A 27167-nucleotide genomic window follows, 5' to 3' on the forward strand; every position below is an offset into this window, starting at 1 on the left:
GCAAGGCCTACGAAACGTAAACGGGTTTTTCGCATCTTTGAAAATTTTTACGTAAATAACTAAAAACCTCGAAAAACCTACTTTTATTAGTGATAAAAACCTCGGGTCCAGCGTCCCAAGTACCGGATGAGAATCGGCTGATATAAAGTAACCAAGGCTTATATAAAACAGAGTAGCAGACGCGCTTACTATTTGGGATGACTTAATTCCAAGTTTCGACAATAGGGACGCTAGAGATGCCGATGCCCGATTCAAACATACCCCCCTATTCCCTTTCATATCCAGGGCTTGTTAATCTGAGGTCTCATAGGTTATGGAAAATAGTACATTATGCTGGCCATCCAACTGTTAATTTTGGAACTAGAGCTTGCATTTTCTACTTTATGAGCCAATTCACAACTCGTTCCTTGTGCCACATTCGGAAAGGTAACGATACGCAGATGGGGGTTGACACTATTCAGGGATAAAGGAGGGCTTCTCATATTACACGGCGCGACCAAATTTCAACGAAGTGTACTTTCCATATCTATATTCTTTTGATAATATTACTGAAAAATGAAAATGTGAAATATTTCAGAATGAAAAAGACGACTTTTTCGGGTTGGTAATTGAGTCAGTAATTTACCCTTTAGTAGTGGTTACCTTCGTATTACACACAATGAGTGACGCCTCTCCGAACTACGAAAAACATACTTATGTAATCGAGGTCAAAATGGTAATACTCCATGAATTTTGTTGTTTGAGTAATGTAATTTCCGATTTCGAGACTGGAGCTCTATAGCCTTATCGCTTGTCGTACTCGATTTAGCTCTTAGTTAGGTTTTAGTGTCATACTTGTGGACAGAAATGCATAGCGCTAATAGGAATCATTGTACCCCCAAATATTCCATGTTAATGTCTACGCATGTCTTGTGGGCGGGTCTCAAGTGCTATGCGTCACATCTCATAATTCTGACGTCTTTCTAACTTTGCAACTTTCTTGGTTATTAGTAACGTCAGGTCAGGTGCGCGCAGGGTTCAATGTGCAATCAGGTGAAATTCGTAATGCTTAATAATAATTTAGTTATTCCCACATAATCTGCCTAGATACTATGAGAATATTACTACACCATGATTTCAATACGATGTATATTATTGAACAGATCAGGGTTAAAACAAGATATGCCCCAAGGCATATTAACGCTGTTTGCAGTGTGATATTGTCTTTAACAAAACCCCAAATTAGGGATACCAATAAGCAAGGCGTGGAAAGTATAGGAAAAATATCGATAGCTTAACATCAATCGTAGTGGCTCAGACGTTGAGTCTCCGCATCCCACACCGTAGACCTCAGTTCGAAACCCGATACCTCCGAGAGACCGCATTTTCTCGTCGAAAATATGATCGAATTTAGTCTAGATGTCGCTAATGCGGTGGATAATGAAATTCCGGCAAGCTCTGCCGCGTAATTTAAATTTACGAAAATGAACGCGAACGCGAAACAGCCAGCCAGCCTGCTTGCCTGCCTGCCTGCCAGCAAGCCAGCCTGCTTCCAGGGGTCGCCGTATAAAGCTGTTGCTATGGGCAAACAGCTTAAAAACCGGGTTTTATTGGGGGGTATCTTTAGCAGTTGCGTGAATGTTAGATATTGTCATTCAAAAGTAACTGCTTAATAGAAAAGTCTTAAAATGTTTCATTAAAAATAATAAATATAAAAATAGTACTTTTAAAGTTGAAACAACAAAAATCTTTGAAATGAAATTATTCTAGCATTCAAATTTATCAAAATTGAACGTCTTAGTGATGGGTTTTGTTAATTGGGTTTTTTCTGGCCTGGGGTTTTTTAATTCGAACCCTGGAACTGATGCACTTCAGTTTTCTAATTCAATGCCTTATTTTTTTAATGCTTATTTTCAAACATTAAGAAATCAAGGGAAGAAGGTGCGTCGTTTTGTTCACGCGTGGTTCACTCATGGCTTACCAGGTAAGTCTTAGGGCTCAGGGCTGTGCCAATAGTGGCTTTTCAAACCGAATCGAATAGTAAATCTCCTATTAGAAATCTGAATCGACTATACTCGATCAAACGAATATTACTCATTTTTCAAAAATCTAGTTCTTGCACTCGTTTTGAAAAAAAGAAACGAGTACTCGAAAATTCGATTACTTGGTTTTACCAGACGAATATTCGTTTTAAAACGATTAATCTTTTTCTAAATATGCCTAGCAATACTATTTTTTTTTTTTCAAAACGAGTGCTCGAAAATTTTATTACTCGGTTTTTAATTCGATTATTCGAATTTAACCCCTTGGAAACGATGACTGGGTTTAGGGAACTGTATTCGTATTTAAAACGGTTATTCAAGTCTCTTTACGAATAATCGGTTTTATCATTTTTATGGTTCGAATACCAGTTTTCTCCAAATGCCAAATTCGATTCGTCGAATCGAATACTCGATTCGTCTTAAACTAATACTATTCGAAAATTCGACCATTCGCGCAGCCCTAAATCTGGTCCCTTTCTAGCTTTCTCATAAATTCCCCTTACTTGAACAAGTTATTACAGCTTAGTTAATTTTCATTTCTAACTTTCAAGTTTTTCATTTAAAATTGAAACGTATTGTAGTGCCCTATGGAAAGGTTGGAAGAAAAACCTTGAGCCATCGGATGTGTACGACTTGAATGACGCGGAGCGAGCGCTGACTGTATCGCGCATTTTCGAAAAACACTGGAAGACCCAGACTAAGACAAGTAGTGCTATCAATGAAATGGAAATGAAAAGCCTTTCGGAAGAACAATCCATCGCTTGGCCCTTGTTGAGGACAGTTGGGCTTTGCTTGATGGCTGGAATAGTCTTTCAGTTTCTGTCCGACGTGGTGTCTATCTGTCCTGCCCTTTTAACAGGGTAAACAAATTCACCTTTTCAGTCATATACGCGATGTACGAGGTTACCTCCCATTTTTTTAAATGTTAGTAGTTTCTGATTTGCGCCATCTAGTGAGCGAATCCTGAACTATTTTTCTGAATTTATTGTCACGTATTTTAAAAATGGCCGCGAAACCATAGTTTGTTACGTTGGACCGGAGACCCTATTTTTGTAACAGTTAAAACATTAAGAATTGGAAATGGACAACGAAATCTTAACTTTAGGTATGGAATATAATTATTAAATAATGAGCCTGGCTTAATTTTAAGACTATAAACAGGAGACACATCATTCAAGAACCCTGCTATGCAGGCTAAAGAAGAATGGACTGATGATATGAAAAACTGGCCCACAGTAACAAAAGGAAAAATATCGAACTATTTAATTAATAGCAAAGCCTGTGATAGCCAACCTACGGATGCGCGGAAAAGCTTACAAGCTAGCAATTATCTGGAAAGTGGATGGGTGGGAAAAATAATGTTAGCAAAGGTTGGCCACCAATTGGTTGCGTTGAAAGGTGACGTAACTCCATCACAAAAATTAACAAAGAATGAGCATCATGCTTGCTTCGTTTCAAGATCTGATGGTACAATATTAACTGCCTTTTGTACTTGCATGGCTGGTAAAGCTCATGTTTGTAGCCACGTTGCTGCACTCATGTTCAAAGTTGAGTTTTGGAACTCAGAATTAGCGCGAGGTCCATCGTGTACTGATGGCCACAACCAGTGGAATGCTGGAACAAAGCGGAAAATTGAACCAGAAGCTTTTGTCGACATAGAATTCGCAAAAAATCAAAAAGAAATTGTGAAAGAAGCCAAAAAGCCACTAAAATTTGATTCACATGAATCCTTAAGGAAACATTTCTTAAATTCTGATTTGGCAGAGTTAGTTTCTATGCCTGGTTCTATCATAAATGACGTTCTAAATACCAGAATTATCGAGAAACCCATTCCACTGAACGTTCTCAGCCCATCTAAAAAGCCAAATGACTCAAACAAAAATATCGTCCATGGCTGCCATATCATAAATGTAGATGAACCGCTGATATCGGATTCGTTGCAATGCAGTGTTTGCCACAGATTTTATAAAAAGTATATTGAAATTGGAGACAACAACATTGAAAAATTAAGGGTAGATACAGTAAAACAAGGAGAAAGCGCATTATGTAACGAAATCAGGAAAATACATATAACAGGGTCAACAGCTAAAGGCATTCCCAAAAAACAAACAACATCTCCTGCCAATTTCATTAAAAATCATGTATTTCCAAACTTCAGGGGAAATAAAGCTACGCATCATGGTACCACAATGGAACCCGTAGCAAGAAACGTATTTAGTGATGAAAATAGTGCAAAAGTTGAACTGGTTGGAACAATTATTTCAAAGTCGGAACCCTGGTTAAGCGCTAGCCCTGATGGCCTCATTGGTCATGATAAAATGCTGGAAATAAAATGTCCGCTTACGCAAGACCTGGAAGCTCTGATTGCAAGCAATAAGTATGACGTGAGATTAGATAAAAACAGAAGATACTATTTGCACGAAAACGGAAAAAATGGATATTATTTACAAATTCAAATTCAACTTTTTTGTGCAAATAGATCAATGTGTTTTTTCTACGTATTTACTAGTCAAAGAAAACTTCAATTGGAAGTTCCATTCAATGAAAAGTATATGGAACAAGTTTTAAAAAAAATGAGAAACTTGTATGCTACTCATATGTTACCATTTATTGTGGACACTTTTCATGCCAAAAAGCTAAAGCTGCCATATTTAAGTTCCTTTTTACAAAATCAATTGTTAAGCAAATAATTCCTAAAAGCAATAGTGATAATAAAATGTTCCTGAAGTTCAAATTAAACACTTGTTAAAATGCCACCCAATTTAAAAATTAATTTATTTCCATGTTTGTCATAGTGCTTGTACTCTTACCAGCGATACTAGGTTGCAAATTGCACAATGCACTGCACACAAACAAAATTTTATCCACTTTTTTAGAAAATGACAGTGGCAATATTCCTTTCAATATTCTGAAGCCTTTCAGTTTGCCAATTACCCTTTCAACCTCTATCCTAACGGTAGCTATTCGCCTGGTTTTCGTTACATCTTCCTCGTCCAATTGCGTCTTATTCCGAGTAAACGCTGGAATGTTGAGTTTAACTTGGATGAACTGAAGGTCTTCTTCAATGGTGAAACCACGGTCAGCCATCACCTAAGTTAGATAAATATGATTTATTTATGCTTACATAATGTATTTACAAATTATATACCTCATCACCGGGTACTAAGCATTTGTAAAAGCCCGAGTCTCTCGTTATATAATTGTCACTGGTTCGTCCTCCATAGCAACGTGATAAAAACATGATAAATCCATTTGGAGCTATTGCTGTTAGTGCCTTCAATGTGTTATGGCTTTTGTAATTGCTGTAAGTCAGTGCTCTTGCTCTAAGTTTCCGTGGTCGCTGAACAAATACTTCCGTACAGTCTATGATGCACGTAGTTAAAGGATAATTAACCCTGAATGTCGCTGGTGCACTGCTATAGATGGTTACTCTTGGTAGCCAACATACCACATCTGACAGTCTTTCATACATGATGTCTAACCAGTATTTGAAAATTCTGCCCGCTAGGGAACCCGAAATATAAAATCTCCTCCCTAAATCCTGAAAAAGGAGGTTCAGTCTCAGTTTCATTAGCACCATAAATATCTGATGTGGTATTTCCATTGAGCAAGGGGGCTTGACAGGCTTTTTAATTAACATTTTTACTAGTTTGTCAAAACGATCCACATCAAGGCCAGTGTAAAACTTGCAGTCCTTGTTACAAACACGTTGGTAGTCATGCATTTCAACCTGCACTGAAATATGATGGCTTGAAACTTCAGTATGAGGACTTTTATTGTTATAATCATGGTCTTGCAATGATGGATCTTCCCTCTGTGTTTGGTTATTAGCTTTTTTTATTGGGTCTTCATATTGTACTCCCACACTAACCATAACTTTATTTGAGCATGTACATGTTGGTAGTATGCCATCTTTCGAAACATTGAAGCTCTTATTTTCCCAAACTGATCCATGAAAACTAGATTCAAGACCAGAATCATTCATGGATGAAAACGAGGAGTTTATGGTGCTATCAAGAATCTGATCTTCTGTACGAGATTGTTTTGATGAAACGCTATCATCATTAGCGCTCAAACTGATTGATCTTTTGAGTTTACGGTTTGGTTTCCATTCATTATCAAGGCCAATGCTTGGGAAAGGGTGTTCTTTAGTTGGTTTTCTATCCACAAAATGCAAGGAACAAACCTATATAATCATGGAGAAATCACAATTTGCAAAAACTGCGCAAAAACGACACAAAAAATACTTACAACAGCTCTCTTCCCTGGTATATAATCTGGTCTGCCAAGTGCTTCAAGCCATTGGCTTCTTAATTTTTCATTCTTTGGAAAAATATGCAGCCCGAAAGGCGCAGGACAACAACAGTCTTTAAGAGCCAAAGTTAAGCCTTTGTCCCGCCCCGAATGAAGTTGGCAAATCTGCGATCGCCACTCCCTTAAATCTCTATCACTACTTTTACAACCAAGAACGGAACATGTTCTACCCCAGCTTGCCATTTTCTTTTTTTTTAACTTATAACTTGTCAATGAGCAATTAAAAATAACCTAAAATCACCGGATTGACCGCCAATCGCAGTTATAAATTTTCAGACGATAATTTGGTATTTGCAACTTTTGAACACTAGATGGCTTTAAAACCCGACGTTTAAAGGGACGAAAATACCGAAATTTTAAGCTTTACTTTGACGCTAGATGGTGGTAGCAAAAACTACTAACAGGCAATGGCAGCTCCCCTGTAACTTCCTTGTAAGCCGCGTATAAGAGATAGGGATGCAACGATATATCGGCCTATCTTTTTCTTATTGGTATCGGCCAATATCGGCTTCATGTAAACCGATATTTCCGGGAAAAATTTGGCAAGTTATAAGGTACTCAATGAATACTAATTGAAACACATCACAGAAATTTATTTCCTCAATTTAACATTTCCCATTAAAAATGCAAGGTTTTCCACAATCTCAGTTTAATGCCGTTGTTCACGACTATGAGAAAGTAATTTCCCTAGTTTCCCATACCTCCCGCAAACAATCGAAGTCGACACTGACGCTCTCTTGGTGTCACTAATTTACACTTTGAACTTTTCACTTGTGGTCCCTAAGTTTGCTTATAACGCTACTTCATGTTGAACAAGGAAAGGAGCTGCATTTTTACTTCAAACCAAGCAAGGATTTAACTTTGACCATACCATTTTTTAAGGGAAAGGGTTAAGGCTAAAATATGTAACGGTACGGTACCACATTAAACGAAAGACCTGTGACAATGCCTGTAATAAAACAATGTAAAAAGGTAAATGGTCCAAAATAATGCTGATTCTACCCTTGGAAACGATATTCATGGAAAAATAATATTTTTTTATGGCCCGATAATATCGGCCGATATATCGGCTACGAATTTCCGATATATCGTCTGTACACATATCGGTGCATCCCTAATAAGAGACGTCACAATCTGGAATATAAGATTAAATTCAAATAACAACAACAGTCATTTATTTATATACAATTGCCCACAGAGCCATGCATCTGAATGGCTTACAATTGTAATGGAGGGGCCTGCTATGGGGGGAGGCAAGTAAGGTGAACAAACGATCTAAAAACTATGCTAAGGTATAGAGTTTAAAATAATCAGACAATTTACGTCGAAATCGGGTCTTATTGGTAATAACAACAAGATCACGGGACAGGGTTCGAGTGTTGGAATTACGGGTACACACTTAAAGCGTGAAATTAAGTTCCTTCGATGCTTTCATTTTTTTCGTTGCTTGTACTGAAGCGCGGAGAAAGGTCCAATCACATGATCAGTAACATTTTCTGTTTATGTGGGTCAGTTCTGTTTAGCTAAATACTTGCATTCCTCAGAATATTCTTTAAAACTTATTCTAAAAGATGTTGAGATTTCAAATGGTTAGACATGCTGCAGTAAATCTTTGACCAAGTTAATTGACTTTTGTTTTCAGTACCATTATTGATTACTCAAACCGCGAAGATCCATTGTGGAAGGGGACTTTCTACGCTTTCCTTTACGGTTTGGCCGGTCTTGCGCAATCCTTGTTGCAAGAGGGCAGCGCCATTTTCCATACCAAGCAAGGACTGAGACTTAAATCCGCCACCATGCACGTGTTGTACAAAAAAGTAAGTTAGAGTTATCGTGGATTAGTTAGACGCTAGTTCATTAATAATATTCGTCGAAGCAGACATTTCGCTTGACGAGCTGTGATCGACGCGACTTGACAATGGGCGAAATACTGAACACGATGTACGTCGACACGAACAGATTCCAAATTCTGTCGCCGCAACTGGGCCTCTTGTGGTCGGTACCGGTACAAACAGTGCTGTGCTTCACCTTCATGTTTCGAGAACTGGGCTATTCAGCCTTTGCTGGCATCGTACCTATTATCGTTCTTCTACCGCTAAACTATCTCAGTACCAAGAAAACCAAAGATTTGCAGGTAACTGTTATCCAACCAAAACACCACTGACTTTAAAGGGAGGGTGAAGTGAAAAATCAAGTGATTTTTTATCGATTCTTCTACAATGTGGCAATGCTGGCGCCATGAAGTCATACTTTTCAAAATATGAGGGAGGGGCTTATATTTTTGGGAATATTCTAGCGCCCTCTATAGTCTAGATAATCATTCATTTATTTCGCGTTTCCGTGTTCCGACAGTGACGGAAAGTGGAGTCTCCCAGGTCTAAAAGTGTTGGTATCTGTGTCAAGAACAAAACTGTTAAAATCATTAATGATGAACTGATATATTTAAAAAGAGTGGACCATAATGAGAGAATCTAGATTTTTCTATTAGAGAGCCAGATTTATCCCGGGCAAAATCAGTACAACCAGAAGTCCATTAAATTAGCCTAGGAAGTAATCAATTGCAATAGCTGGTATCCGCAGTATAAAGTGAACATTCGAAATTGAATGTTTCAGCGTTCAATACCTTGCCACTGTGGTGGTACGCATTAACAATAAAATTTGAACGAGTAAAGTGGTATTCAATTCTACACGTTTACGAAATGTTCATATTTGAACGCTAATATTGATATTCAAAAATTCACGACAATGAAGCATTCAGATTAGGGCATTTTGCATTCAAATATGATTGCACCAGCATTTAAACGAGAGCGTAGTTGGCGCTCAAATGTAAGAGTTTTCGGCGTTCATACGTAACCGTTTCGCGTTATAATATACACAGTATAAAAGAACATTCGAAATCGAATATTTCAGCGTTCAATACCTGGCCACTGTGGTGGTACGCATTAGCAATCAAATATGAACGCATAAAGTGGTATTCAATTGTTCACGTTAACGAAATTTTCATATTTGAACGCTAATATTGATATTAAAAAGTACACGCTTGTGAAGCATTCAGATTAGGTCATTTTAGCATTCAAATATGATTGCACTAGCATTTAAACGAGAGCTTTTTGGTGTTCAATCAAGAGCGTGTTTGGCGTTCAAACGAGAAAAAATTGCCGTTCATGCTTAACTGTTTCGCGTTGTAATAGGATTGGATTAAAATTCAAAAGAGAACGATTTTTGTGTGATCTATTCACGCCATTTACAAATATTATTTGCCCATATAAAAACCTTAATTTAATCCTCTATTCACCAAATTTACCTCATTTCAGTACCTCATTTACAGCATTCCAAGTTGATTTGACTATGGTATTTCACCCCTTGCCTCCTACTGCTCCCACACAACCAAACACCCTGTCGGCCGACTAACGCCAAAATTTGCCCTTTCGGGAGAGAAACCGCTATTGTCTACGATGTGGCTAAAAAACCCAATTAAACGACCGTGGCCGTTCCTTCTCCAACGGGAGAAGTTTCTGTTAACTGGTTTCTTTCATATATCTTCTTTCTTAGATTGAGCTGATGAAGCTGAAGGACAACAGAATGAAAATGATGAGCGAAATCTTGACCGGAATCCGCGTCTTGAAGCTGTACGCCTGGGAGAGATCATTCCACAGAATCATTCTTGAAATCAGGAAGAAAGAAATTGCACTCATGAAGAAACAAGGAATCTTCACAGCAATAAATATGTTTATAACTGCAATCATGCCGGTTTTGGTAAGAACGTAAAACATTTACAAGAAGTGGGTATTGTCAGAAGTCCATTAAATTAGCCTAGAAAGTAACTAAAAGCGGGGTTAGAGACTCCCCTCTCTTGAAGGGGCAACACATTCGCCACCTCGCGATAACGTTTCTCAGATCTCCGGTTTAGGTGCGACTCGTACGCCAAAATCTGCCCCATTGGGAGAGAAATAGCTATTGGCTGAAAATGAACGCTTGATCTCTAAAGGGACCGGAAAACGCCCCCCCCCTCCCACTGTACAAACCGAGCCCTTTCTAGCATAGCAGGGGGATAGGGTGCCTTTCGGTCTTTTATGATTCTTCATAAACCTATTAATGAAAACATGACGGCCCAAGGGCTCGTAATAGTAGCTACATCGTACGAGTGAATAGCCCCTCTATACCCTACCCTAATGAGTGGATAACCCCTCTCTACCTTACCCTTATGAGAGAATGGAGTTCATTTTAAGCTAAAAACTAACGATAACGAAAGCGCAGGCGAAACCTCCGGTCACAACAACTACTACTACTATTTCGGCTCGGGTCAAACTAAGAGGCTATCGTATACTACGATGTGGCTAAAAAGAGAAAAAAAAATTCAAAGACCCTTAAAAAAATCCGACCCCACAGATAAAAATTCAAAGTATCCGACCCCGCAGATTAAGAGGTACCTCACCCCACATCGCCCCGACATTTTAGAGATAAAACTTAAGGATAAAATCACGGAGTTGGCTCTGCCCCATTGGACCGAATCGCATTCGGCCGAAACCAGTCCCAATCAACCGAAAAACCCGCACTTTTGGCGGATTCGGTCCAATGGGACAGTCCCATTGGAGCGAAAACCCGCACTTCTCCGGGTTTCGGATTCGGTCCATTGGGACAAGAATGCATGCGCATATACACCCGATGGAACTAAATTGAATTTAATTCCCGGGAGCGCAAAGATTGCATCTTTGCAAGCAAACAATTTCTTTGACTTATAATAAAATAATGGTCAAAGAAATTGAGCACCATACGCGAACATTCTGTAAAATATTAAGCACCTATTTTAGTTAAGAAGAACCAAATACATTCAAATCCCCGAAAATTTTAATTTTCTTTTATCAGCTATTTAATAGGAGAAATTTTTGGAAAAGGTGGCAGCTAATTAATAGGAGAATATTTTGGAAAAGGTGGCAGCTAATTAATAGCAGAATATTTTGGAAAAGGTGGCAGCTAATTAATAGGAAAAGGTGGCAACTAATTAATAGGAGAATATTTTGGAAAAGGTGGCAACGAATTATTGGAACCATTGTTTTGGAAAAGGTGGCAGCTAACTATTAGAAGAATATTTTGGAAAAGGTGGTAGCTAATAAGTAGGGGAATGTTTTGGAAAAGGTGGCAGCTAACTATTAGGAGAATGTTTTGGAAAAGGTGGCAGCTAACTATTAGGAGAATATTTTGGAAAAGGTGGCAGTTAATTAGTAGGAGAATATTTTGGAAAAGGTGGCAGCTAATTAATAGGAGAATATTTTGGAAAAGGTGACATCTAATTAAAGGCAGAATATTTTGGAAAAGGTGGCAGCTAATTAATAGGAAAATATTTAGGAAAAGGTGGCAACTAATTAATAGGAGAATATTTTGGAAAAGGTGGCAACGAATTATTGGAACCATTGTTTTGGAAAAGGTGGCAGCTAACTATTAGAAGAATATTTTGGAAAAGGTGGTAGCTAATTAGTAGGAGAATGTTTTGGAAAAGGTGGCAGCTAACTATTAGGAGAATATTTTGGAAAAGGTGGCAGTTAATTAGTAGGAGAATATTTTGGAAAAGGTGGCAGCTAATTAATAGGAGAATATTTTGGAAAAGGTGACATCTAATTAAAGGCAGAATATTTTGGAAAAGGTGACATCTAATTAAAGGCAGAATATTTTGGAAAGGGTGGCAACTAATTATTGGAACCATTGTTTTGGAAAAGGTGGCAGCTAACTATTAGGGCAATATTTTGGAAAAGGTGGTAGCTAATTAGTAGGAGAATTTTTTGGAAAAGGTGGTAGCTAATTAATAGGAAAATAACCTAACCGAAGCGAACCTAACCTACCCGAAACCAAAATATTAAAATTTTAATTTAAAACTTAAAATTGATGGAACTACCATTAAGATTATACTTCATTTTAAGCACAATTTGTTTATTAATTCTAAATATCTCTTGTCTTGAAAGGAATGAAAGTGAGCGTTTTAATTAGTATCACGAAACATTTAATTTATATATTTTAAAACTACACCACCGAATCGCTGACGGCTATCGTGTTTCAAGTTATATTGATGTATTTTTTAGGGCATATTTGGACGATTGAGATTTCGGACCATCGGGAATATAGCCATTGGGCTAGATTTTGAAATTCTAGCCAAACATTTTCTGTCGAATGCGATTCTGTCCATTGAGATTCGGTTGAATGGGAACCTCCCCCCCCCACGGAGTTTCTATCAAGTCTCTATGGCTCAGTGGTAGAATGTCTTACTACTGCGTGAGCGACCCGGGTTCGAATCCCGGCTGCGATCTGAAAAATGTTTAATTAAAATTAAATCTCTAACCGAGCCCAGTTACCTTTATGGGTGGGTTGTGGTAATATAGAGTTCGAGATAAAGCGTTCATGGGCTGAAGAAGTCTTGCCCCGATCACGTGAAGTAAGATTGCTGACAGGGTTGGGAAAGTGCAAAAACGAACCCCTCATCCACGGAGTTAAAAGCATCTATTAACCCAGCATAGACGTATCCTATACCAGCTATTGTATTTGATTATTTCCTAGGCTAATTTAATGGATTCTGGTATTATTATCGATAATACACCGTTCCATTAATGGGGGTAGGAAAACCGTAATAGTCGACAAAGACCAAATAAAAATATATAAATGGACTAGTCAATCTTCCGCTATTTTGTGGATTTTACATTTTGTTAGTCCGGCAGCCTTGTAACGTGCACCGCGTTTCGGCTATCGGCAGTAGCAGACGGTTTTGTTTGGAAAAATTTAGAAAAGGGTTAATCGCTTAAGTGAAGTTTCAGCTTGCCGTTTCGCAACTTATAAAGTCAAGACTAAACAGAGCTCGGCATTTTCTATCCATTATCCACAAATTGGTGGATAACCGATTATTTATAAACAAAGTTGTGGATTGTAATACGATTTAACATGTAAGATCTGTGGATAATTTTCGAGTATGGATAAAGATAAAATAACGTGGATAATGGATAGATAATGCCGAGCTCAAAGACTAAATGCGCTCAGTGCTTATAATCATGGAGATCGGTTTCCTATCAGAAACCGCACTAAAGGCCTGGCAGCCCGGTTGTATGAAAGCCCTACTTTCCCGAATAGAGTGGGGGAAAGCAATTTATGGAAAAAATGGAACGGAGTATTGGGGGCACGTAGAGGTGTGCCACATTTCAGGGGTGAGAGCAAATAGAAAGGAGAGTCGGAGAGACCAAATTCTTCGTCACCCCCCCTTCAAAAACGTTACCAGTGCCAGTGGCTGTCTAAGAGAGTGCGCCACATGCGCAGTCGGTGCAACGGAGAGGAAAAAAATCAGTTTGCTTACGTTTCCGCCAAAAAATCGTTTGAAATTTTATAACGGCTCAGATCTCGTTCTCGGATTGGCTTGATTTTGCGGTGCTCAGAACATATTTTACTCCAATAGTCAGACTCTAATCCAATCAGCAAAATAAAGATTTATTTTCGTCGCTCAACGACAGATGGTACTACAGTCAACTTTGTTAATCACGTGATCCTATCCCTTAGATGGAGACGAAAGCAAGCCAATTTGTTTTTTGTTGGTTGGGTCTATTACGGCTGAGGCGTGAGCCTCTAGCCGTATTTTCGTGTCTACCCTTTTTGAATTACCTTCTCAACGGATCACGTGACGTCTTACTCCTCGGCTGTGCGCCGAGATAGGTGCGCGTGAGAGCTATGTTGGCCGGCCGTTATAGTTACCTCCCTTCTATCTTTGACCTCAGACCACCTAACCTATGGACTAGGTTGAATAGGGAGCTAGGTTTGCTTATCTAGAGCAACGCCTGACATTAGCGCTGTGGCGGCGGATGTTGGAAGTTTTTCACCAAACCCTAGTAAAACTAGCACCATTTGGTTTTTTGAGGAATAGAGGCCTCCAGTCACCAATAACTACATCTTATTATTGGCATTTTTAAATTAAATGTAATTAAATTTTCGGTTAGGTTGTTTGAGTTGTCCCTAACACGTCTGAGCTAACACAAAGTCAACAATCGACAAGACTATGAGCCCCGGCTCAAAAATATCCCGAACCATTACAGGCGAATTTTTCTTTCAGGTCACGTGACATTTGGCGATAAATTTCGGCGGTCGGTTGACGCGTGAGGGCGCGTGCTACGCATTGCCACTTGTTACCGCGGATTTACATGGCTTTGCCTGTCCATGGGTTAGATGGTCTGAGCTTTTGACTCTCCATCTTATTTGTGCTCACTGATTTCAGCGGTAAAATAAGAACGCGCGGGATGGAGTTGGTTTTACTGCCAGCACTTTTTGTTAAAGATTCATCTTCAGAGCATACACATTCTTTATCTCCATATTGATTTTAAGGTCCTACAGATATTGTTATTTAATATTCAGATTACTACACCGTGTTTCGCCATGTACGTGTTAATTGACGAAGCTAACGTTCTCACCTCGAGGAAAGCCTTCGTGTCCATTCAGTTGGTACGACTATTAGCGTCGTCAATGCTTACGTTTCCGGATTTAGTAAATACCCTAGTTTTGGTAAGAACTGTACGAGGGAAGGTTAAAAGATAAATCTACTTTTATCTTCTTAGTTTCTAATAATCAAAAATTTTAAAGTTTCAGGGTTTTTTTTTAAAAAATATAACTATTTGGTGTGTTTTTGAGACATAATTTTGAATATTATCAAAAGTATATACGATATAACCTTTTTTGTGGTTGCCAGTTTGCCACCTTGTTATCGTTGCCATTAATGTAAGAAGAGCTCTCAGCCAATCACAAACAGTTTTAGATGCGTCATTTGATACGCCCAAAATACAAGAAACCGTAGGTACAGTTAATAGGATTAGACACGGGTGTGACATGGCACCCTTTCGCCTGCGTGATGGAGACTTTTAGTTTTAATATATATACTTTTGATATTATGTATTATTCGATTGTCATCGTCCTACTGTGAAAGAATGTTTTATAAGTTATGGTTGGCGTCATTAAATAACGGGATTAGTTTCATGTTGTATTACAAAACATTTTCCCAACAATGAATCGTCGAGGTTTTTCCTGTTGACCTTCCCTTTACTTAGAACATCTCAAAATGACACAAATCTGCAAAGTTATTCTTTTCAGACACACGTCTCGGTGAGAAGAATCGCAAACTTGTTGAGTCGTGGAGAAACCAAATATTACGTGCAGCATATGGCTAGCGACGCCCAATTTGGTATGTCAATTAATTAGCGCCTCGCAAAAACGAAGTGGATAACTTTAAGCTCAAAATTAATTGTGGTTAGAAGGTAGTGGCGCGAACTTGAGTGTGGAGAAAGACAAAATTGAATGAACTTCCTCGGAACTTAACCCACCATTCCGGTATAAACAGAAAATATTCTACAATTATAATCAGGCTTATTCCCATTTTGACCCGCTTTATACCGCAATAATTAATTTTTGAAGGAAACCTCGCAAACCAGGGATAAGGGAGGTGAGGTGGATTGGAAATAATGATGGGTGACCTGCGCCATCGTAACTCTCCCAGTGTACCTGGCGCACGCCTCTACCTTTAGTAGGCAATTGCTAAGTGCTTCCGCGTAGCGCCATTGTGTTTGTATGAGAACTCGCTTCTATATTTAAGGTAAAAGGACCATCCATTACAATTTCGTCCGGTACGACCCTACCTAACCAGTGAGGATGCTGGGAGGACTACGGTGCCGTAGGTGGGGGTACAGAGGCAATGCTTTACGTATGGGGGTTTCCAATCCATTCCTCTCCCCTTCAAGCGCAAACTCTCAACTACCTCCTTATTTGGAAAATAAGCCAATCAATCTTTCGTTCTTAAAGTCGCTTTTAGATTGTTTTCAGAATTCAGATATATTTTGAACCCACAAATGGTCATTTTTGACGAATGTTAACAATAAATTTTATTTCCAAGAAAATTTCAGCAATTGAGATCCAGAAGGGAACGTTTCATTGGAATCTGGAAGACCCGGCATCGGCGTCTCTTAGGGACATCAATTTGAAAGTGTCCCGCGGCTCGTTGGTGGCCATGGTGGGTCCGGTGGGTTGTGGCAAGTCTTCCCTCTTGTCCGCTCTGGTTTCCGAGATGCTGAAGGTGGAGGGGGAGGTGAGAGTGGCCGGGAGAGTGGGATACGTCACTCAACAACCCTGGATACAAAACACCTCACTCAGACAAAATATTCTCTTCGTCGACGACATGGACCAAGAAAAATACAACAGCGTCATACGGGCTTGCGCCCTAAAACCGGATCTCGACCAGTTACCCGCTGACGACGAAACGGAGATCGGAGAAAGAGTACGCTTTATCACAAGGAGATTGTCTTCCTCTTTAAGTGTCCATAATTAGGTCTTTGGTGGAATGTCTCCTGCCTTTACGTTAGTGCCTAAACCTAGATTCCCACTCGACCGAAAAAAACCGGCGGAAATCACACAGCCAACGGTAGAAATTTTAACTTACGCCTGCGTCCGGCGGAAGACCGTTCACACTACGAACACAACATGTCTTTCAAACTCTGAATTGGTATCTTTGTCCCCTTGTCGCTTAGATCGTACAAGAAGGGATATTTTCTAACCTTCTCAGTAAAGTCTTCCTTCTTAATATCTTATCTCTTTTTACTTCCGTCAGTTGAATTTTTTTATCTTGGTGGCATGTTTCCGATAAGCCTTGGTCAACCATAAAAAAATGGCAACTATAAATCGATCTCGAATGTGGGTGCGCTCTTGAAATTTATGACGTTGTCAGTGGGATAATTTCATTGTCTGAGACGCTGGCGTAACGCCGAAGACGACCGAATAAAATGAAAACAATTTACGCCCGACCGGACGGAAATTCCGTGGGGCTCGGCGTAAAGATTTTTCGGTCGAACCCCTTTCTGCCGGGTTTCCGTCGTTTTCTCCGTCGAGTGGGAATCTAGCTTAAGAGAAATCAGGCGCGAAAAATACAATCTGAGAGATTTTAATTTCCCTAATGGCGCCGCCAAGCCACGAACAGATTAAGGGTGGCCAGTCTGACTATCTTGGGTGGAATTTTGAGTATAAATCTCTCTTTCCAGAGTGGGGTATGTCTCACGCTATCTCAAATCTGCGTTTTTCACACGGCTTGCGCGGTACCTTTTCATTCCTTACGCGACTAATGATTTTACGTTTCAAAAAAAAAATTGTTATGATCAATGGCTTCTAAAAGACGTTTGAAAATAAGGATAAAACGTACGCGATTCATTGGAAGCAACGCCATAGCAGTGTTTCCATTCAGTGCAGCTTAACATGATTGCGCTATCAAGTCCTTAGATACGATAATAATCATGAAAGGTGTCGCGATCTCGCTTACTTAACTTAGAACAGTGGATGTTATCGTGAACATTCCCGATGTGCTCCTTCCATATAAGGTATCTTTCACCGGATGCTCTGGAAATAGACTGAATTTTATAATGAGTTTTACTCGAAAAACATGGCGTAGCGACGTTTTATTCATATTTCCATATATGGCTGCTTTAGTTAGTAGTTTGACGTTTACTAATTCTACATGGTAGGGTATCAACTTGAGTGGCGGTCAGAAGCAAAGGGTCAACGTGGCCAGAGCCATTTATCGCGATGACGATGTTTATCTCTTCGATGACCCCTTGGGCGCGGTTGACTCGCACGTGGCTAAACATCTCTTCAACGAAGTCATCGGACCAAAGGGATTTCTTCGAAATAAAGTAAATAACGCAACACCTATATTTGCTCTGAAAGCGCTAACAGATCATTATTGAGGTTTCAACATGTCGCTTCATTTAAATCCCAATAGTAGTTTGGTAGCTCCTTGCTCTCTTGACAATAGCAACTCAATTACTATTACAATTTGTTCGCACAATTTTCGAGAATCATAGCCCATTTACGCACACTTTTTATGACCCATTTGCGCACAGTTTTTACATCAAAAATTTAGTTCACCATTTTTTACCATGACCCATTTCCGCACAGTTTGCCATAAAACATTTTTATTTTCTTGTTGATTAGGTTTAGTTCGGTTAGGGTTAGGTTTGGTTAGGTTCGGTTAGGGTTAGGTTTGGTTAGGTTCGGATAGGGTTAGGTTTGGTTCGATTAGGGTTAGGTTAGTTTGGGTAAGTCTATGCTACAATAGAGGCTTGCTATTAAACTTGTGATATGACCATTGCAATATCGATATAGAAAAGTGTATTGATAGACATACGAATTAAATAGAATTGTTTTTGTTAAAAAATAAAAGTAAAAGTAGACCTAATTCCGTTTGTAAAAACTGCATTAAAAATATCTCTATGGCTAAATAGCATCGAAAAAGTCATCATCATAAAAAATCATAATTTGGCTATACTCGGTCCAATGGGCCAGCAGCATAATTTTCAGGGTTTTAAAATGTAATCAACAGTTTTATTTGCAAACTGTGTGGAGATGAGTTATGAAAAATTGTGCGGGAAATGGCTTAGGTTCTTAAGGTGTGAAAAATCGAACTATGTGGAAACGGGCGACTACCAATTTGTTACAGACGAGAATTTTGGTGACGCACAACTTGAGCTTCATCCGAGAAGTTGACGAAATCTTCTTCATGAACAACGGACAAATCATCGAGAGGGGAAACTATGACGAAATCATGAGTCGTCAGGGAATGGCCAGAGATTATTTCGCGCAACACATGAGCGACGAGAATAAAGAAGAACCGTCGTGAGTAAATTTAGACTTATATCTACACTTTCTGCAGCCAGTACATAAAGCGTAAAAACTGTTATAGAAATTAGCCATGTTTTCATGGTTAACTTTTCAAAATAACAGAGCGAGTTTCTTTGTGGAAAACCTCCATGTGAGGCGTGTACTCTCTATAGAGATAGCTCTTATTTAAAATTTTCTGAATTGATGCTTTCAAGTTTAACCATGGAGGCTGTATTGTAAGAAGAGCAGTAAGTTCTAGCCACGTGGCTTGACCGACTAGGTAGGAGTATCACAGGGTCAGGACCACATAATTTCAAATTGGAGATGCTATACAAGGTTACGGACCCCTTTTTGGAAAGTGGCTCTGGCAAGTGCTACGGAGCACGACCACCGACAGGGAATTGACCTTGAATTACCCCTAAGATTGTGATCGGCTAAAAACTGGCTCGCTTACTGATCCTGTTGCTCCATGGTTGAACACGCTAGTCTAATTTATAAATTTTAGTTATGCCATTTTTTTAGTACGTTAACTATCAAAGGTGAGAAATTTCCTCTTGCATCACATGGGAGCGTCTCGGATGAAAATGAGGCGAAACTCGTGATTAAAGAGACGCTCAAAGAAGGAAACGTATGTGCTCTTCAATATACGACGAGAGTTTGGACTTTTCTTGGCTTATTGAGAACTAAAACTCTCAACACACCTTTACATCGTGATAATGTTTTTGCGCATTTTCAGATATCCTTATCGCAATACAAACAATATTTTAAAGCGTTTGGTATAACATGGTGTGCGATCCTGCAAGTAATAGTCATCAGTGTTGTAGTCCATAATTTCGCGTCAGTGTACTGGCAGTCTTTGTGGTGCGCGGACTCCAAGGAAGATTATAAAGCAAACCCACAATTAAAGGCAACCCGTATAGCGATCTCTGTCTTTCTTGGTGTAACCCAAGCCTTTTCAACATTTCTGCACGTACTCGTCATCATCTTTGGCTGTCTACGAGCGGCAAAATATCTACATGGCAAAATGCTCGATAGCGTATCTCGTTCACCCATGTCTTTCTTCGACACGACCCCCGTTGGAAGGATACTCAATCGTTTCTCCCAAGATATCGACGCCCTCGACCAACAGTTACATGGAATCTTAAAACTAAGCACTTGGGGCTTGATATTTTTAGTTGTTTATCCGTTAGGAATTGCAATATTTTTACCATTATTCATAATTCCCTGCATTGTAGTTGTCGTTGGATACCTTTTACTTCAGGTAGGAGCTTTATTTCAGGCTCGGTAAGTAATTATTAAGTGTCACTCTTAATTGTTAATTGTCGTGTTGAAACACGCAATTCGTATCGGGTCAGGGATAGCCATTTTTCAACTTTAATTATTGATTGCCGGTCTAACTTCTTCAAATGCAGGCCCCTAGAGGTCCTATAATACCTAAGAACATTAAACTCAGATGGACTAGAATGATTGGCTAAAACGCCTATCTTCAAACTTCAGCGCGTATCGTCGCCCTTAGCGGAAGAGTCTCGAAACTTTCCAAAGCATTGATCATGTGACCTTTATTATGTCGCCTGCTCTGTTGAATTTTTATGATTGTACGGTCTAGGTACGGTTAGGTTTTTCCGAGGGGGAAGACACTTGAGAACTCAGGTGTACAATATGACTTGAACTCAATGCACTGTCAAAGCTGAACTCTTGAGTTCCGAAGGATTTGAACTCAATGCACTGTCAAAGCTGAACTCTGAGTTCCGAAGGATTTGAACTCAATGCACTGTCAAAGCTGAACTCTTTTGAACTCAGGTGTACACAGAGATCTAGAGCGTCTACCCCCTCGGGTTTTTCCTCTCTGTTTTTAAGCCCTTTATGTTCGTTTTCGTATAAGTAATTTAAAGGATTAGATTGGGTATTTCAGATGCCAAGCAAAAGGTGCGCTTTCGGAGTTTGTAAAAATGATCAACGTTAGGCATTAATTTCTACAAAATACCAAACCCCAAATATCAACTTTCTAAAATTGAACCTAGCATAGACTTTCGAGCTTCAACGGGCCTAATGTCGTCTGCTATTTCACGCGCCTGTTTGTTTGATTAGAAATAGTTTCAATATTGGTCGCGGCGTGGCGCTAGAGAGACGCTACCCACAAGGAACCACCCACCCTATCTCCATTCCAGTCCATCTCTGTTTAATGGTCTTAGATAATACTTATAAAATCCTGTAATTTTTAAAATGTCCTATAAAAGAATATATTTTTGCAAAAACGTCCTATAAAGTCCTATCAAGAAGCGATATCTAGTTTACTAGGGAGAAGGTATAAGGTGCCTAAGTATTCGCGCGCCATAGTCCCAATCCCCCTTTCAAAATACAGGGGGGACGTAAAAGGAGGCCTGGTATTTCGCCTCTCCTCAGTCGGAAAATACGTAACTTTCGTTATTCGCGTCGAGCTGATGTGAGTTTTCAAGAACCAATGAGATGCTGTTTGTAATTTAGAGGCCAGGATTAACCCCGGACCTACGTTTGGACTAGAGATAAAGCTAGAAATGTAGGGAATTTAGACCTTCTCTCTAGTAAACTAGATATCGCTTCTTGGTCCAATATTTTTAAGTATTTTATCGATATAAACCCACCGAACCAGTAAACCTGAATTTTTGTGCCTTAATCCGTACTATTTCAGTATAAATTTCAAACGTTTACTTTGCATGTAAGCGCTGAAAGCTTTTGATTTAGCTGCTGTTGCCAGATTGGATGTAAAATTGGGGTAGTTATTATGTAGGTTGCCATTATTACATTATTTGCTATTTTCAAGTTGAAATAAAAGTTTTATTTCGCTTAATGCATCTTTAAAAAGAACGAAATTAATATTTTAGTGTCCTATATAATCCTATAATTCTGAAAAAAAAGTCCTATAAAATCCTATATTTTTATGAAAAAAAATACCTATAATTCCTATAAATATTTTCAAAATTCGGCTGGCGCCCCGCAAATGAGACTATTGAAAAAGAGATAACATTAATCATTTTTAGTCAGCTTTATTAAGCGACGGGAAAATGGCCTTGGCGCCACGACTGTACTAATTGAAATTTTGAACCGCTCAAAGTGTTCTGCACTGATATGATTTATTGCAATAGTGTAGAAATCGCGCACGTCTTACCAGCGGCATGCTTGCGCAAACTCCCAACTTTTCAAACGGAAGATTTTCCTATATCTTTGGCAGCGTTTCTTGATGTCGAGCAATCGTCAATTCAAACGGATAACAAGCTTGAGAAATTCATTCTTGTTTTCGCACGTGGGTGGATCTGTGGCTGGCAGCACTGTCATCAGAGCATTTGACGCCGAGGAGAACTTTGAAGGACACTTCCTCAAACTGATCGACGAATGCACTTCCGCTAACTACATGATGAACATGGCGCAAAGGTAATATTGCGAGGGATCGGACGTTTTTATAAAAAGTGTACCGGATTTCGAAATCCAATTTGATTTCAAAATTCTATAATATCCAAATAATTTCGTCGAATTTTGACGTTTTTCTCGTGATTGCGTCGGATTTTGACGTTTTACTCGTGATTGCGTCGGATTTTGCTATTTTTTCCCGTGATTTCGACGGATTTTGCGATATTTCCCTTGATTTCGTTGGATTTTGAGGTATAGACCAATTCGAAAATTACATTCAGAGAATCATTCTTCCAGCCCTGGCAAGTCGCCATTCTGAATAATTTCGCTCACGCCAGGAGACATCGCTAGAGGCATGACCGGCTTTTTCTAGCCTCTCACATGCAGGGCCGAAAATAAGAAAAATTTCTTATAGGACGTGAGTCCAGTGACCCCCTGTTTAACTGGAACATTTATAGGACATCGTACATTGGCGTGTGCAAAAATAGTGTCGCTTCTCCATGTGCAGTGAAGCTATAAAAACTTCGGAAAATTTATTGGTCAAACTGTCCAGTGACCCCCTTAGCTTTTTAAAAATTATGGAACATTTTCAAGTTTTATTGGACAATGTCCAGTGTTCTGTGCTTATTCCGGCCCTGCTCACATGCAGTGAGCTTGGGCTGCCTCTAGTGGTGTGGAAATTATTCAGAATGGCGGCTTACCCATGGAAATTTCTTTCTCTTCATATTCGAATTGGTCTATTTCCCTTGATTTCCACGGATTTTGAGATTTTACTCGTGATTTCGTCGAATTTTGTGATTTTTTTATTTTGGATTTCTCGAAATTGGTTATGGATTTCGCGATTTTTTTTTGACTGATTTTGTGATTTCGTTATTGATTTCGGGTTTAATTTTAAGCTTTGGGTTGAAAGAGCTGTTAATGCAAAGCAATGCGAGAATTCCAAGTCGCTACTCATTTCTCAATAAAATTCAATTTCTTTCCAGATGGTTGACAGTACGCTACAATATCTTGGGCAATTTCTTGATGTTTTGTACCGCAATTTTCGTAATTTTGAGCAAAGGGACTCTGTCAGCTGATTTTGTAGGATTGGTCTTAGCTAATGCCGATCGGGTAAGCGCCGTCAATGAAAATCTTTTCCATAAGCAAACATGTCTTCTGGTTTTTCGATTAACTCTTGATACTAGCTTGATAGTGAAACGTCGCTGAAGCTGGACATCTATTTACTAAAATAACAAAGAGCGTATCGAAATGGAATTGTATGCGAGGGTTTGAATTGGAGGTTGATATAGCGAAGAGAAACAAAATATCAGTGTATCTAGTTTAGCGACGATATCAGTTTAGATTAGGTTAGTTACACCTAATATTACCGTTCTTGTGTTGTTTTTTTTCGTAAAGAATAGAAGATGGTTAAAGGGAGGGTGAAGTAGAAAATCAAGTGATTTTTCATCTGTTCTTCTGCTAATTATAAGACCAGTCAGCATAGTGAAACATTCAGTTAATACTTCCGAATGATTTTAAAATTCAAATTAGGTTCATATGTAAGGATAATTTTAAATAAGGACCTCCGACCAATCACGTAACGCCCTGCCTTCTTGTTAACAAAATTCTCGTAGCATTCTCAATTGTCTCGCGCCACGATTGTCACGTCGCGCGCAGATTTTATCAAATCTCAGGATAAATTTCATTCGACACGGAACGTGCCACGAGAATTTTGTTAATAAAAAGGCGGGGCGTTACGCGATTGGTCAGAGGTTCTTATTTTAAATTATCCTTAAAATTTGAATTTAATTTGAATTTTAAAATCATTCGGAAGTGTTTCCTGAATGTTTTACAATGCAGACTGGTCTTGTAATTAGAAGAAGAATCGATAAAAATCATTTGATTTTGTACTTCAAACTCCCTTTAAGCGCCATTCTGCTACGTGTCCAAGAAAACATTTACTTGTCATTTTATGACGTGTGATTGACAACCATTTTTACTTGTCCAGGAGACAATGACGTCATGTAATGGTATTATAAACTCACGTGTAATACTTGCGGGAAGGGGTTTAAGAAATTTGGGAAACGGGTATGACCTGGCACCCTATCCCCTACTTGTTTCGACAGATTTTGTTTTAATATATATAATTTTGGTGATAAACCATTAGTTCTTATATTCAAGTCGTTATCAAGGTCTTATGTATGAAAGATATTATATTCTTCAATAAGAATTGCCACTGTGTGTTTAAAAGTAACTGCGCATACTTTTCTGTCACGTGGAACAATTATTTATTTTCTACAAATAAATTACTAATTTTATATATCGATCTCACAGCTTCTACAGGTGATCAAAGGGTTTATCGCTGGCATAACGGGTTTGGAATCAAATGTCGTCTCCGTTGAAAGAGTTGACGAATACTGTCGTTTGGAATCCGAGGCCGAGTGGGAGAAACCAGAATCTCAACCACCAGCTGACTGGCCTCAACGAGGACAAATCATATTCCAGGACTACAGCACTAGGTATCGAGAAGAATTGGATTTGGTCTTGAAGGACATAGATGTGAGGATCGAAGCCGGAGAGAAAGTGGGCGTGGTGGGGCGGACAGGCGCGGGAAAGTCGTCGCTGACGCTGGCACTTTTCCGTCTCATCGAGGGGGTGTGTGGTCAGATCATCATAGACGGAGTGAAAGTGAAGGAATTGGGCTTGTCTGATTTGAGATCACGGCTGACCATCATCCCCCAGGAGCCCGTCCTCTTCTCGGGCACGCTCAGACTCAACCTGGATCCTTTTGGACAAAAAGATGACCAGCGACTGTGGGCTGCCCTGGAACACTCGCACCTGAAGCCATTTGTGGCGTCACTCGAGCAGGGACTGGATCACCCAGTGACCGAAGGGGGGCAGAATCTGAGTGTTGGTCAGCGTCAGTTGGTCTGCTTGACTCGTGCCTTGTTGAGGAACACCAAAATTCTGATCTTGGACGAAGCGACGGCGTCTGTTGACATGGACACGGACGATCTCATTCAAGAAACCATCAAGAAGGAATTCGCCAACTCTACCATCATCACCATCGCACACAGAATAAACACGATCTCGGACTACGACAAGTTAGTTTACCTACCTATAAAACCGGCTTGAAAAGATTCGCTAATTGGTTGTCATTTAACTCTTCATAGGGTGATGGTTATTGATCAGGGCCGAATTACGGAATTCGACTCTCCACATGCGCTCTTGGAGAATGAGCGATCAATGTTCTACGATTTGGCCAAAGATGCCAATATACTCTAGATCACCTTTTTTTTAAACTTAATGTTTTATAAACTACTAGTCTCTTATTCTATATTATTATTACCAGAAGTAGGATAAGGGACTAGAAGTAAAGAGCACTTGCATTGGTAATAGATCCTGGCACTACCACTGGTGAACAAATTTGAGGATTTTATGCCGCCTCCATCGCACCTACACTAGAGAGAAAAAAATTGGTCGAGTTCCAAAATCATTTTCCTACCCCCTTCCCCTCAACCTAAAGTCGCGGAACACAGACGCGGGTGCTTGAATCTAGTTCGGCCGTCTACCGCCGCGAGCGTCTCACGTTTTTGGAGGGAAAATTCAAAAACCGCTACCAGAGGGACAGCCGTTGGTGTTTTATCAAGAATATTCACTTTCGCTAACTTGCCAAGTGAAGAATTTGGTTACCGCGATACTTATCCTACTTTGTTATTATTAAACACTCCATAAAGTTCCATGTTAATTATATGGAATCGTTTTAAATATTATGAAAGACTCACTTTGTTTTTCTTACTTTCTTTTGGGGGTGGGGGTTACAAGTTTGCTCTCAGCTGAACAGATGTCTAAGCGAAATGGATTGTGGAATGTAAGAGATGGGAGTTCATAACACGTCAGTATTTATACATATCCACGGATTATCTATCCTTGTAAGACGACCACTCAGATCCCATGTTATTTGACACTTTCCACTCAGTTTGACCCCAATTTAGGGCAGATTAATCAAAACACCATTTATATATGTGGATTTCAGTCCAATAAACCGCTGCCTACGTTAATCAAGGCCTGTGCGCGGTAATTTCTAAGGGGGTGACTTTTAAGAAACGGGACTTCTTATTTTCTCTCTATTTTAGCGTGAGGTGGCATTACGAGCTGGACCGAAGTAAGGGAACATTTATAAGTTTGAAAATAATAGGGAAATAATTTTGAATGGGGCACCCATAAATATAATAATTCCTAAAACTAGCTGATTTTAATTTTTCAATGATAAAAGTATTTAAAATGAAAGAAACCATAAAAATTCCAATTTTATTATCTTTATAACGAATTCTCAAAACATAAAAATGCGGTTCTATTTTGTTTATTTCTAAAAATTATCATATTGGGATTTAAATTTATAGCTTACTTATTAATTATCAAGCCGATATTTGCTGCCGCTCTACCAAGGCCCTCTCTCTCAAAGTTCTGAAAAAATTCCTTTTGAAACACGCGCAAAGATGAACATTTCAAATTCCTTAAGTCCCGCTCGCAGCCAGTAGCGTCGCTAGGGTTTGAAATTGGGGGGGGGGGCTAAATCTGGGCAAACTATTTTAAAGTTATTATAAGAACTTAATATAAACAAGATGGCCCAAGGGCTGGGACTTAATAGTATGCCACATCGTTATCTATTTAATTAGCACATAAATAAAAAAAATTCAAAGACCCTAACCAAAAAATCAGAAGTGTCGGACCCCACAGTGGTAGCGTGTCTTACTGCTGCGCCAGCCAGCCGGGTTCAATTCCCGGGTGCGGTGTGAAAATTTTTTTAGTTAAAAT

The 27167-nt window shown here is 39.3% G+C and overlaps 5 protein-coding genes across 5 annotated transcripts; 3 read left to right on the plus strand and 2 right to left on the minus strand.

Annotated features, from left to right (window-relative positions):
- The first annotated feature begins 1782 nt into the window (after window positions 1–1782).
- LOC149596217 (multidrug resistance-associated protein 1-like) lies at window positions 1783–10103 on the plus strand. Its single transcript, XM_089861315.1, has 6 exons — window positions 1783–1791; window positions 1905–1963; window positions 2603–2881; window positions 7978–8152; window positions 8215–8469; window positions 9888–10103. Exons 1-6 carry the CDS (start codon window positions 1783–1785, stop codon window positions 10101–10103), a joined length of 993 nt encoding a protein of 330 aa, XP_089717441.1.
- Window positions 2977–4711, plus strand: LOC149596218 (uncharacterized). The gene is made up of 2 exons (XM_089861273.1): window positions 2977–3126; window positions 3183–4711. The coding sequence occupies exons 1-2, from the start codon at window positions 3102–3104 to the stop codon at window positions 4709–4711; spliced, it is 1554 nt and encodes a 517-aa protein (XP_089717399.1). The 5' UTR covers window positions 2977–3101.
- On the minus strand, window positions 4522–5952 carry LOC149596219 (uncharacterized). Its single transcript, XM_089861357.1, has 2 exons — window positions 5170–5952; window positions 4522–5111 (listed from the first exon to the last, which is right to left on the minus strand). The coding sequence occupies exons 1-2, from the start codon at window positions 5893–5895 to the stop codon at window positions 4791–4793; spliced, it is 1047 nt and encodes a 348-aa protein (XP_089717483.1). The 5' UTR covers window positions 5896–5952; the 3' UTR covers window positions 4522–4790.
- On the minus strand, window positions 5900–6700 carry LOC149596220 (uncharacterized). Its single transcript, XM_089861274.1, has 3 exons — window positions 6273–6700; window positions 5994–6207; window positions 5900–5952 (listed from the first exon to the last, which is right to left on the minus strand). Exons 1-3 carry the CDS (start codon window positions 6516–6518, stop codon window positions 5900–5902), a joined length of 513 nt encoding a protein of 170 aa, XP_089717400.1. The 5' UTR covers window positions 6519–6700.
- A 4363-nt stretch (window positions 10104–14466) lies between the features above and the next one.
- Window positions 14467–26776, plus strand: LOC149596221 (ATP-binding cassette sub-family C member 1-like). The gene is made up of 11 exons (XM_089861316.1): window positions 14467–14858; window positions 15441–15531; window positions 16247–16617; window positions 17852–18019; window positions 18826–19001; window positions 19509–19614; window positions 19723–20247; window positions 22195–22394; window positions 23354–23480; window positions 24684–25453; window positions 25523–26776. The coding sequence occupies exons 1-11, from the start codon at window positions 14733–14735 to the stop codon at window positions 25632–25634; spliced, it is 2772 nt and encodes a 923-aa protein (XP_089717442.1). The 5' UTR covers window positions 14467–14732; the 3' UTR covers window positions 25635–26776.
- The last annotated feature ends 391 nt before the right edge of the window (window positions 26777–27167 follow it).

The sequence above is a fragment of the Phalangium opilio genome, unplaced genomic scaffold (genome assembly GCF_054372755.1).
Source record: "Phalangium opilio isolate 3A_F unplaced genomic scaffold, DU_Popi_V2 ptg000390l_1, whole genome shotgun sequence".
Lineage (NCBI taxonomy): Eukaryota > Metazoa > Arthropoda > Arachnida > Opiliones > Phalangiidae > Phalangium > Phalangium opilio.

Excerpts from the sequence above, each read along its gene's own strand:
- LOC149596217 (XM_089861315.1), top strand. Across the intron at positions 2,882-7,977 it reads TGTCCTGCCCTTTTAACAGG|TACCATTATTGATTACTCAA; the intron begins GTAAACAAATTC and ends TTTTGTTTTCAG. Across the intron at positions 8,470-9,887 it reads AGAAAACCAAAGATTTGCAG|ATTGAGCTGATGAAGCTGAA; the intron begins GTAACTGTTATC and ends CTTCTTTCTTAG.
- LOC149596218 (XM_089861273.1), top strand. The coding sequence starts at position 3,102 with ATGGACAACGAAATCTTAACTTTAG. Across the intron at positions 3,127-3,182 it reads CAACGAAATCTTAACTTTAG|GAGACACATCATTCAAGAAC; the intron begins GTATGGAATATA and ends GACTATAAACAG.
- LOC149596219 (XM_089861357.1), bottom strand. The coding sequence starts at position 5,895 with ATGGTTAGTGTGGGAGTACAATATGAAGACCCAATAAAAAAAGCTAAT. Across the intron at positions 5,112-5,169 it reads GCTTAGTACCCGGTGATGAG|GTGATGGCTGACCGTGGTTT; the intron begins GTATATAATTTG and ends TATCTAACTTAG.
- LOC149596220 (XM_089861274.1), bottom strand. The coding sequence starts at position 6,518 with ATGGCAAGCTGGGGTAGAACATGTTCCGTTCTTGGTTGTAAAAGTAGT. Across the intron at positions 6,208-6,272 it reads TACCAGGGAAGAGAGCTGTT|GTTTGTTCCTTGCATTTTGT; the intron begins GTAAGTATTTTT and ends ATGATTATATAG. Across the intron at positions 5,953-5,993 it reads TTCATCCATGAATGATTCTG|AGCTTCAATGTTTCGAAAGA; the intron begins GTCTTGAATCTA and ends TGGGAAAATAAG.
- LOC149596221 (XM_089861316.1), top strand. The coding sequence starts at position 14,733 with ATGTACGTGTTAATTGACGAAGCTAACGTTCTCACCTCGAGGAAAGCC. Across the intron at positions 18,020-18,825 it reads AGGGATTTCTTCGAAATAAA|ACGAGAATTTTGGTGACGCA; the intron begins GTAAATAACGCA and ends AATTTGTTACAG. Across the intron at positions 22,395-23,353 it reads ATGATGAACATGGCGCAAAG|ATGGTTGACAGTACGCTACA; the intron begins GTAATATTGCGA and ends ATTTCTTTCCAG.